Raw genomic sequence first — 12,901 nt, 5'->3', positions numbered from 1 at the left:
TGGACAGTGAGCTATGAATAGACATCTTCATGCATAGCTGGTGTAGCTGGAGAATGTGATGCTTATAAATAGAGATAAGGATCAAAATATGACAAAAAAATGTGAATGTCATAGTTTTACATTGATGCCAGCACAACACCTAAACTACAGTATGTAGATGGACAGTGTGGTGTTGTGCTGTTTCTCTTTCTCTTTCTTTCTTTCTTTTTTTGTTTTGTTTTCTATTAATATGTTGTACCCTCTGGCTGCCAATGACATTTTATTTTAGTCTTTTTTTTTTCTTTTTCTTTTGAATCCTTTCCCTCTTTACACACAGCGTCACACTGGGGCTTTTGCTCACTGTCTGCTATGTTGGGAGCACAGGATAAGCCAAAGCAAGCCTAAACAAAGCTGATTTAGGTGTGTTTGTTAGGCTCTGTGTGAGAGAGAGTGACAGACAGGAAGATAGAGTTTCTGGTGTGAATAGGTGTGAACAATACCTTGTTATTATTATCAAAATGAGCGTTATTTCTTCAGGGAGAATGGATATGACATTTGAAAGTCAAGATGCAAGTAAAATAGTTAAATGACATTTCTGTGTCTCGGTGACTTTGTGTTTCTTTCACTCAGAGTTAGTATAAAGTCGATGAGAGTTTAATCAAATGGCCAATACTGACTGCTTTACATTTAATTGGTTGCAAGAAAGTAGAACTACTTGTTTTGGATTATTAATTAACTTCACCAAATATTATCAAGCATTGCTTTATAAGTACACAGCAGTAAGCCAGACCTGGCTACTGATTTCATTAAAGGATGTGTTTTTTTATGTGTGTCATTTTAGTTTACTTTTTTAACTAGGTATCTGACCTGGTGACTTAACACACAGAACTTAAAAAACATCCACATTAGAAGACCAAGCGCGAATCTTGAAATACATGAGAACAGTCAATATTTAGCCCAGATATGATCCCATTCACAAGAGGATTAGGTGCAAAATAACAGTAGGTTTGTCCAACAACACTAGAGGTGACAGGGCAAGATCATGTTGTCTTATGTGTTATTACAAATGCAAAACATATTCTAGAATATTGCAATACAAAATATATACTTATCTGGAACTGGCCAAACAACAATAAATACTATCTGCCTCCACAGCATGTTATCAGCAAAAACCATGAAATTGCATTTCAAGGGCAGGTCAGATTTGTCAGTAAAGACATGATTTTGCAAACAACAAAAGTAAAACAAACACATTAACATGAAAAGAAATGTCACCTTGCCATGAAACAATTGCAGGTTTCTGTTATGGCATTGTTTCATATGAGAGTGCTTTTTTATCACGTCTGCCCAAGTGTTATCATGTTTGTTGTTACATTATCAAACCTGCACCAGCTTCTGCCAACCTGGACTGTGCTATTCTACTGAAGGTAAATTATTTTAAAGGATCAATGAATGCAATACAGGTGAGAAATTATTATCATTAACCCCTGCAGTTTCAATTTCAGCCAGTAGAGGTCAGGAGTGTTCCACTTTTTATTACAATACTTGTGATCAGAGGATTTTCTTAGAAGGAAAGGTAACTTAGGGAGCCCCTGCAGCCATGCGTGTCCTTTAATATGTGTCAGCTACTGGTGGCCCTCGATTTTCAAAGTCATTAAAGCTAATTAACATTAAACTCCACAGCACTGCCTGCTTTCATATAAGTACACCCATTCACAGCACTCACTGCCTATTAGACCTTTCCTGCACCCTTCGATCTAATGCACTGTCCAGGGTTTTTCCAGGTCACACAGCAATATAACCATTGAGTAATAGCCACACGCACAGGATTGGTTGAGCTGCCAGACTATTTTGCATACGCATTAGTTAAACCACTGTTTAATAGAGGGCCTGTGACATGGGAGAGGATCTGTGACACACGTTTATCTTCTACCTCTAGGGGAAAGACTGGCAGGATTCAGTCTTTTGCCTGCAGTAGCACACGCGGTTCCAGACAGAGCCGAAATCAGCAGAAAGGCAGAGGAAAACAGAGAGCATGAAACAGGATAATACCTGCCACTCCTGCCAGCTTATTAGCAAAATCTTTTCATACCTGCAAATGGTATAATTCTTGCTATGGGGCTGGTGGTGTAAATTCTACATGAAGAGGGTGAACAAGGAGAAAACAAGTATTTAACATTTGACATTTATACTTTTTAGGACACATATCTGAAATTTGTTCGTCTAGAGTGGACCATTGCTGACAAGGATTTGGTTCTGTAATTCCACTTTCCATCTCTCACAACTAATAATTAAAAAACATAAAATTACATCTTGAAATCTATACTTCAGTGACACTCACTGTCTCCCTTTCTGTATGCAGATACCGTAGTTTTTAGTATATTAGTGTTGATATCCCATACACCACAAAACCAACTGATGTGATTTGAACCAGCAGTTAACAGATAAAACGTTAATAATACACACTGTTAATCTTACTCGGCTGCAAAGAAGCATATTAATTAAATAAGGGCCGGCTGCTCTAACTTATTTTGCTGTATAAATTACCAAATCCCAAATCTGACATTCTTATGTTTAATTCTCCATAAATACCTCAAGTAAAACGCAGTTGTTTAACATACAGATTGTTTTTCACCATGTTTCACGATTCCCCATAGTTTTGCCCCCACCGTGGTTTCAACATCACTCTTTCCTTGTGAATGAACGTGTTGATGGTGATGGAGGTCAATTGATGTGTTTCCACAAAATGATGGTGAATAGAATGTGGTATACAATTTAATTAAAGACAGCTAGTGAATAATGCATTTTTTAAACTAAACCATGTACGTTTTGCAAGGATGGGAACAACAGTCTCTGCTATACTTGACATCTGTTTTTAGACTTTTATAATAAATGATCCACTCTTTTAATCTTTATTCAACAAAAAAAAATAGACACCGCAATACAAAACAGTGCAATACAATACATTATAACACTTCTCTGGATTTAGAAAAGGGTTCTCTTCGACAGAGGGGGGTTGGTTTGCTTTGAGAACAACACCCTCTCAGACACCCGCCCCACAGACTGAGAGTCACTTTTTGTGGGCTTTTTATATGTATGTGAGATGCTCTCAGACAGGCCAGACAAGACAAACAGGACCGACAAAAAGCTGCTAGGGGTGCAGCCACAGATACAACTAATTTAAATATTATATAATAACTAATAATTTAAAGGTTATCAGTAAAGGTCAAATAAGGTGTCCTGTAGGTCCAGCTTTCCTTTTATTTTTTTTTTAATCGGGTTGCCAAGTGAAATAAACTGTTGCCTGATATCTCTGCCTTCCACTGTGACGGTGTTGGTGAAGGGGCTTTCCAGCTGACAGCAATAGTATTTTTTGCATTTGATTACTGAATTTCCTTTGGTGGCAATTCCTGACATTAAAGTTACAGAGTAGACAAAAACAAGGAGTTGGTATTGAGTTCTAAGCATAATGAGATAACAGAGCATGTTTCCTCCCAATAGGGGGCTAGCTCACAACAAGGCCATTGCATATGCAGTAAGGACCCATTCTGTCTCTTGCACCTCCAACACTAAATGGAATTCAGTTCTACTGAAGTACTAATTGTAATAGCGTATGCAGTTTGTATGAGCCAGAATATTTGAACAAATCTGTGACCACTCTGTAACCGAGCTTTGATTAAAAACATTTAGACAGTAATTTAGTTGCTTTCTGATTCTCTTAGTGTTTTCTCTATTATAGAGGGCTTTGGTTCCTCCTTATTCAGTTTACTCAAATAACAGAATATGTCACTGGGGGAAAAAACCCTAAAATTACACAAAAGATTCAGTATGGGCAACAGAAATCGGAGTGTCATTGGTTCAGTGAGTGAGACTTGAGAGGAGGTGGAGGTGCGGATGTTTTTCAGTGTGAATTCCTTGTACAACCAATGAGAGAACACGAGAGGGAAAGGAAGAAAGAGCGGAATAGGGAAATTGTAGAATAATGTGGCATGGGGACATTAAACATGAGGAAAGCAGACGAGCAGTAGACATAAAATTTTGTCAGGGCAAGTAGTAAAAGAAAGACTGACAACAAATTTATGAGGAACTGGGCCTCAGACTAAACAGATGGACAAAGGCAGTGTTGTAATTGTTTTTGAAGGAAGTTAATAGTCTTTAAGCCCACCTGCTTTTCCGGTGTTGGCCGATTACTTCCACTGACAAACACACACACGTGAACCTGTTCATAAACTATTTCATGTCCTCTGCATCAGTGCCTCTGACAGGATGAAATGTTTGCGTCACTCATGCAGAAAAGTGCTTGCTTCATGCATACCAAATATGTCTGTTGTGGGTCACACATTTGCACTGCAACTGTGATGAATGCCATTCATTTTGGCTAAAAAATCCACAATATTTTAAGAAAATATGACCCTTTATGGATGCACTAATAATAAAGCCATTTCATGACAGCTGTCTTTACTAGGAAAGGACTTGGAAAGTGATGTAATTGCATCAGCTGAGGGGATTGGACAGAATGAAAACGCTAAGAACAGTGATCACCACAATGGCTGAGCAGAAAAAGAACAGAACCACCCACAGAAACTTCAGAAAATCTAAAGGAATAAAGAAAAGTACCACCCACACTATTTTTTACTATCTACAGTGGGTTGTCTCCTATTTGAGATGCCATACATGTCCTGTGTAGGAACTTAGTGGGAATCATCACAAGCATATGAAGGGAGAAAAACTCAGAACCATTCTGTCAGAGTTAAGAACAAGATTTTGTTTTGGCCCTGAACCAAAAGGAAGTTCAACTTCCTCTCCTCCTCTTCCTCTTCTATTCTTCCACCCCATCCAGCCCTCTTCTCTTCCTCCTGTAATCCCTCTTCTCATGACTGAGTCAAGTGATCAGCTGACCGGGGATTTCCTGGACAGGTCATGCTATTGAAACAACAGTCTGACATACTTTCCTGCTGTTCTGCTTTGTCGAATTCTGTTCAGACACCTTTTCTCTTTTCCTCTCTTCTTTGCTCTGCTCTCCTCTCTTCTAAATTCATCTCTCGCTCTTGCTCTCTCTCTTCTAAACCCCCCCCCCCCCTCTCTCTCACACACACACACACACACACACCACAACTGATATCCTGTGGCTGTGGTGGGTATTGCGGCAATACATCTGATTGGCTACTTGTGTTTGGAAAAAAAAGTTCTCAAAATGTTCAGAGTTTCCAGACCCCCTTATGTTACTAGTGCGGGTGAACACACACCTACACACCCACACACACACGCCATGTCTGAGTGAACAGAGGCATACACACTCTTCTGTGCTTATGAAGACCTTTCACTGATTCCACCTGCACTAACGTCTGACTTTTACCTTGCTACATGCTTAAATCTAACCCAAACTTAAAACCAGTCTCACATACTATAAATCATATGTTATATGAATTCTCATATAACAGATATCAGTAAGTACAGTTGTGAAACTGTTGAAATGTATTTAAATTAGCTCCTTTGAAGCTAAGAGTATCCATGTTTTTGGACTTGTGTAACTTATTTATTATTAAGGATAAGAATTTTGAAAAGATACAGAGAACAATGTTTTTCATGAAATACTTTGATGAGGCAAAAGGGTTAATTCTTTCTCATGCGGTGGCAGCTTGTAGTCTCAAAAATGCAGTTTGGAAAACAGAGCTAAACATTTGTGTGATGCGTCTTCTGACATCTGGGGAAAAGAGAATAACATAATTTGTAAAGTATTATACTCGATGAGGGCACTGATGGAGCTGTTATTGCAATATTCTGCAGTTTAATGAGCAAGTATCAGTGGCTTTTTGGGCTAATTCACAAATTCTGAGAAAAATAAGTGTTCCAGTTCCAATATAACAAAACCTGGATTTATTTTTGATGCAACTGGGCAACTGGAGTCCTACATGTTCAGGCAGCATCATGTTTCAATTATGTTCAGTTATGTTATATTCCCCACAGTAATTGCATTAACATTCATTCCTTTTGCGTTACGAGCGAGGGTGGGAAGCGTGGTTTCATTAATGCATATGAGACACGTCTGTGCCATCAGTGTTATTTATGGTCTATGATTCACTGTGGCAGAGCGGGGGTCGCAGTAAGCACAAGGTCTGCAGTTCAAATGGCTTTGTTACAAGGTGTTTTCACAGCAGATGCTTCCCAAGAACCTTTTGAGGAACTCTAGTATTAAACCTAGGGGACTAAACCTAGTTCCTGTAGGATAATTCCAGGTGCCAAGATGGGCCAGGGGGTTTGCAAGTCTACAATCACTGATTGGTCAATTGTGGATGCTTCTGCTTGTTGTTTGTTCCAAATTTTCCCCTTACAATAAACAACAATTTCCTGTAGAACAATAACTTCTGCCTCTCAGACCAGAACACACACAGCATGGAAGTGCGACTTACTCTGGTCATGAGTGTGTCCTTTCAATACTGAAACGAAAAGCTCTTCCTCTGCGAGCCCAATTTACTGTAAACAATTTTCAACTTCTTGCAACTGTTTATTCATCTTCAGGGGTTGGGACAGGTGTCCATTGTCCTCTACAATTTATTATTTTCTTCAAAAAACTTACAAATGTTCATCCTGCTGTGCAGTTGTCATTGTTGGGCATCTTTGAGTGTTTTAAAATGAGTTACTAGTAAATAACAGAGGCACCTTCACTTTCAGTTATCGAGGTGTAATCCCAAAGCTGCTACAAATTTGAGCAGTTTTGCAAAAATGGGAAGTAAAGCTAAGGTATGAAAACTCAAGCTGGTTCGCACGATGACAGAAGTGTAACGACAAACCGCAAGAGAACAAACACATGCATGCAGGCAAATGATTGAAGAAACACATGCATGGAATCCACAGAAGCCACACCGCTGAGACAAATATATACACAGGAAGTGCCTCCTACTCCATTGCCTCTACTTGCTATGTCTCTCTCTCTCTCTCTCTGTCTCTCTCTCTCTCTCTCTCTCTCTCTCTCTCTCTCTCTCTCTCTCTCTCTCTCTCTCTCTCTCTGAACGTTACTCATGGCAGTGTGTTGCTGAGCAGCAGCCAGTCGTGTTTTTCCCCTCGCCAAGCTCACTCTCTCTCTCTCATCCTCTGCTCTGACTGTCTTGCACGCTCTCTTTGGCTCGGTGGACAGGCGAGACTCTCCTGCTCCTCTTCTCTTATTGTCTGTTATTTCATTCCTCTTCTTTTATCTGTTGCTTTTTTTCCCCATTTCTCCCTCTTTCTCCTCTAACCCCTGTGCCAGGAGCATTAGTGGGGGTCCCGGAGTGTGTGTTTGAGAGTGTGTGTGTGTGAGTGTGTGTGTGCTGGGGGGGGTTTGGCATGGAAGCAGTGGCACTGTATACGTTTCGTGCCACTGAGGGCGATGAACTCAGTTTCAACAAAGGAGACTTACTTAAGGTAAGGCAACAAAATGTTCTTCCTCTGCCTCTACTATACTTTGTACTACGTATCTATACAGCACATGTCTCACACACAGTTACTGTACTTCAGAGCAGAGTAGTGGATCAACAAATTACCTGCCTCTCTCACTCTCTCTACCTACAATGTGATAATTACAGTAATTATAACTGAAGTGTCTAAAGCCTTCACAGTACAGCCTGTATTGTATTCAGGTGCTGCTGTTGTCGACTAAAGACCATGCTAAACTGTGATGCTTGAACGTATTGAATGTTAAAAGTGTTGAAACATTTTTCACGGGGATAGGATTTTCCCTCTGATGTGGCTGGCAACTGAACATATCATATGCCAAGAAATATTTCATTTAAACTGCTATAGATTGAAAATGTTTGAGCAAAAGTGTATCTAAAACTGGCCACAAAGGCTATCACATGCAGTTTCACTTACAGCAAAGCACCAGAAACCTCTCCTGGAATCATTCAGTTATATGTCTTAAACTACAATGTTTGATGTATTTTTGTAATGGAGAACAAAATACATCAAATTGTGAGTGCACTGCTGGGACAGTTCTTCAGCTGGGAATTACTGTAGTAGAAAATCGTTCCTCTAAGACATCGGCAGTAAACCCCAGAATTAAAGAGCAAAAGCTTCTTTCTAAACTTCCGATGTGGCACCAGATGTTCATCAGTCATACATGGACAAATCCATTGTAAGAAAAAAAAAAAACACAGCAAGATCAATTTCTCCACTGGATTTTAAAGCCTCAGTGGGATCAGGGTGCAATGCTGCTACTGTAGAAGTTATGTGTCTGGGGCTCCTCTAATTTTTTCTTGACCCTTAATATACTGGTGTCATGTTATTGCTATGTCCACTTGCCCATATCATACTGTATCACTAGTATGGCTCTTGTGCCCAAATGTTGTAATGTAGATGAGGAAGAGTAAATCCCAACACCTCACCACAAATTAAAACATGACATGTATTTTGAGAGTGTCTAACATGTTTACCTTTAATTGTATGCAGCAGGCTGGTATATCATTAATCCCAGACAGATTTGGTTCCAATATGACAGAAGTAGCTTCACTTCTCATTTCTGCTGTCTGCACAACCTTTTTTATTGTGTCGCAGCCAATATAACATGGCATTGCATTTAGTTTTGATGCTATGTCAGTGTGTGGTTAAATAGGTGTGATGCTCTACTCCCAGCAGTATTCGTATGCAGACAAAACTTGGCAGACCCTGAATTACCGACCTGCCAATCCTGATTAGTTCTAGGCCTTGGGACGTCAACTCCAACTCTCTGCCCTATGTCACCATTAAATACTGTGCTTCTGTTGACAGCAGTATCACACTTAACTAATGTTTTATAGCCACAGTGACTCGTTTACTGTAACTAAAATGGGATCGACACTTAAAACACTGTTCAGTTTATGTGCCACGCTTTCTTTTCTTCCCACTGGGACAAACTGCTGTGTCTTGTCTCAGCCAAAACAGCTCTAGTTCAGGCTTGGGTCAAGCTGTACTTTTAAATAATTCTTCACATTCGCTCGTTCCTACTTGCAGCACCAGATGGCCTGAGATTTACAAAATTGTTCCAATTCAGATGACGTTATGTGACTTGTTGACCATTTACGAATAACTTAACTGACTGTCAGATATCACTGCATATGCTTGCTGGTGCCCATTTATCGTCTTTTTACTGTGTCAGAAAAACAAAAAAACAAAAACACCTGTCATGTGAAAAAGCCTTTTTGGTCCCAAAGCTGCAGATAAAAGTAGATCATTCTATTGGGCTACTTTGTTTTGTCCATCTCCCGTTGTGCAGTAGCCATGAGACAATGGATCAATCAAGTTAAGTGGAGTGGAGTCTCATAAAAAAAAAAGATAAAAATAGCTTAATAGTTAAATAAAAAAGTAGATGCTTTGACATTCTGTTGAGAGCTGGAAGTCTGTGTTGCCAAGTCTAACACACGGGACACAAAAGCAAAGTGCAAAAACATGCTTCTTTGGTTCTCTAAACCTCAACACATGAATTTGACAATTTGGGATTAAAATTGGATTTGGATTGGTAGACAAATAATATGATTAAGTTCTTTATTGTAAGTTTTTAAACAAGCTTACAATCTCCCATGCTACTGTATATCATTCATTCTAAAGAAGCATGTAAAGTTATGCATCTATTAGAGTTCTATCCAGATTTTGACAATCAAGCTCCATCATTCATGTTGAATCATTTGCATTTTACCTACCTTGTAAGGTAGGTTGTTATTTTAAGGGTTAATTGTGTAATTGTTAAATATATTGCTATAGCAGCGAAAGAGCTGAATAAGTCGCATCTAATGTAGTGGCAGTGGTCGTCCTTAATATAGGTTTTATATCAGTTTTCTCAGATGGGATCCTACTAGTAATAGGTCTGTTAGCCCGTGTAGACTCAGCAGCAGCACAGTATAACTGGAAGTCAGAAGAGCTTCAACTAGACCTGGTAATTACTCAAATTTAGGTGATAATCTATCAACTTTAATAGGTAGAATGCAGGGCTGACTAATGAAGTTGCAAAAGCAGCATTTTTGATAAGAAAGTAAATATAGGAATAGTATTTATAAAGCATGGAAAGCTTCAGAAGATTTAAAGAGGAAAGGAAGAAATTATTTATGGATTCGACTGAGCTTAGATCAACCCTGTTCTCTCCCAAGAAGCAATATAAATATAACAAGGACAGGTTTTTTTTGTTTTGTTTGTTTGTTTGATTATTTTCCATAATACAGGACTTCACCCAAAGATTTAGGACTCTGTTTATTGTTTAACTCATATTGATGATGCAGTGTCTTGTCTGCAAGATGTAAAGTAGAAGAAAAGCTGATTTAACTGCAAAGAGAGGTGTAACTGAAATGTTCCCCACTGGCAAAGAAGAAATAAAAAGCAAAACCAAAAAGGACTCATAGAGAGAGTTGCAGGTGAGGTGGCAAGAGGAAATGAGAGAAAGTCAAGTCAAGTTTTCTAGTCAAATTTTGTTTGTTTTTTTGAAAAAAGGTTCATGTCTGTGGGTCACAGAGTCAGATATTGAAACCACAGACGGATTTTAAGATAAATCATTCAGTTCTGTCACTTAACAATGATTGATGTTGTGGGTGGCAAATCACTCTGCAGGCTGCAATGCATGTCTATACAACCGCACAGTGTAACCATTAAAATAGCTGGTGCATGAAATGAACTTCTTAAAGGCAGACAGGAACAGGGCAACTTTCAAACAAATGGGCAACATTTCCCCGGGAGTTTCCCCAATCAGTTTCATTGACTGCTTAAGAACTTTACTAGCAGGAAACCTTTCAGTTTCACTGATAAACACAATGTGCTAAAAAGCTTTAAAAACATGTTGAAGCTCAGCTCTGTTGAAGGGGGGGGATAAAGAATGGTACTGCCAACCAAGCAGAACACACAAAACAGCAGCTTAAAATGTTTAAATGACAGGGATGGCACAGCTGGATTAGGACACCAAACAGAAAATGACAACAGAAACATAACAGAGAGACACGACCCAAGAAAGGGGAGAAGAAAAGCTGGCAAACATTAAAGCAGTTAAACTGGAGCATGTTAGGTAACAATGTGTCTCACAATTAAATCTCAAATTATCTAAAATGGTCCATCACAAAAAGTAACTGCCCAACCACGGTCTGTGCTTCATGGAAAAAGAGTACACCACAACAATTGTCACTCGCTTCAGTCACTTCCTAATTTGTGTACGCAACCAAGAAGGTTTTATTTGAAGACATGGAGACAAATCGACAACAATCAGCTGCACCATATTTGCTATTCAAGTCGACACGCAAGTGATGATTGCCTTGTATTTTATCAGATTACACATCCCACTAGTCTAATACCACAAGGCTGCTATGAATGCTTCTTTCCTGCCAGCAACTCTTTTTTTTATCTGCACTAAATCTGATGTGATGTTACTGCAGGAGGCAGAGTTCAGACAATAATGAGTTTCTTGCCTTAAATGAGATGCTTCAAGGTTCTGTGTAAATTGATACCGTAATATCTGTAAAATAAAACAAGAAACTTAAATTCTGACATTTTGATGACATTTCTGGGTTCATGCAGTTCCAGCCCTGTTTGCTGGCCCCTATGTGTGTAATCATGTGGGGCTTAATGTGGCATTTTGAACTTGCCAATAATCCAGTGTGCTTGAAATTTGAGGGCCTTGGTTAACGCAACGATGGATGAAAGTCGCTGTACTGGATAATAGAAAATGAGTGGAAAGGAGATTGATGTACAGGCAGAGAGAGAAAGGGAGAAATGATAGTGGCCTTTCACCTGATAGTAATAGCCTGCGTCAACATCATAATGGGCAATATTTCATCTGTGTGCGTGTTTGTGTGTGTGTGTGTGTGTGTGTGTGTGTGTGTGTGTGTGTGTGCACTTGCTCCTAGATCACCAACATGGAGGATGATCCGAACTGGTACACAGCTGAGCTCCACAACAGAAAAGGCTTTGTGCCAAAAAACTACATCAACCTGCGGCCACATGCGTAAGTACGCACACACACACGCACACACACACACATATATATGCACCCATTTTCATCGCAGCAGAGCAGATGAATATATTTCACACGTCCAGCACTGGTCTATCCAAACAGCTCATCAGTGAATGTGTGTGCAGCTTTGGGCCTTTTCTGCTCTGCTTTGGACATCTGCACTCCAGCATAAGGCAGCCTACCCAAAGGGACACACTCATTCGCTGGCTTATGTAATCACACACACGATACGGCTCTGTGTGTGTCTGTTTATAGTGAAGCTGCTGGTACACCCTGTATCTCACATCAGATGGTCATACACCAGCTGGGTTCTACTTTCACTGTGACAAACATTAAACTGACAACGCAGCCATTATAGCGGCCCCGGCTTGTTAATGAACGCTGATGTGTGGTCCAGTTGGAGTTGCCTTGTTAAGTTTGTGCACACTGTAGGGAGATGGTGTCTGTTAGGATCCGCACATTGCTTCACACAGCTGCGAAATGACGATCAACGATTCTCCCCGAGGTATGCCAAGAAAAAAACAATAGTGACCCCATGACCTTAATCAAGAGGTGCCTATAACATGACCATTATATTGGATGTGCTCTCGCCTCGTTTGAGTCATCAAACCGACTCTTGTTGCAGAGCACAGGTTCACGAGGGCAGACCGTCATTTATGCAAGCCCCGCATTCAAACAAACTGCTCTCTTAAACAAGACTAATGAGAAAAAAAAAAAAAAAAAAAGGGACAAATGAATAATGACGTAATGACGCTATTGCTTACACTCCACAGCTGACAAGTGAAATCCAGCATTCTGGGAGCTGTTTTGCATGCATATTGAGCAGCGTGTTTAAAAATAACTTCACAAATGTGCTAATTTTACACATTTCCTTTAACCTCAATCTTTTCAACCTTTTCTCTGTCAGCAGCAAAGATGTGTGCTATTGTGAGAAGATGCTCTTCCTTTTAAATTTACATCATTACCACTGAAAATACAAGTCAA

At 39.6% G+C, this 12,901-nt stretch overlaps 1 protein-coding gene across 1 annotated transcript in view; it reads left to right on the top strand.

Annotated features, from left to right (window-relative positions):
• The first annotated feature begins 5,590 nt into the window (after nucleotides 1-5,590).
• Nucleotides 5,591-12,901, top strand: part of grapa (GRB2 related adaptor protein a) — a 34,922-nt gene continuing 27,611 nt past the window's right edge. Inside the window, exons 1-2 of the mRNA XM_062439388.1 lie at nucleotides 5,591-7,380; nucleotides 11,811-11,908. Of these exons, the coding sequence (XP_062295372.1) occupies nucleotides 7,303-7,380; nucleotides 11,811-11,908 (176 nt within the window). The 5' untranslated portion in view covers nucleotides 5,591-7,302. The remainder of the gene's footprint in view (nucleotides 7,381-11,810; nucleotides 11,909-12,901) is intronic.

This window comes from Scomber scombrus, chromosome 18 (genome assembly GCF_963691925.1).
Source record: "Scomber scombrus chromosome 18, fScoSco1.1, whole genome shotgun sequence".
NCBI classification, from domain to species: domain Eukaryota; kingdom Metazoa; phylum Chordata; class Actinopteri; order Scombriformes; family Scombridae; genus Scomber; species Scomber scombrus.
Note: the sequence above shows the minus strand (reverse complement) of the source record. Positions and strands in the feature narration are given on the sequence as shown.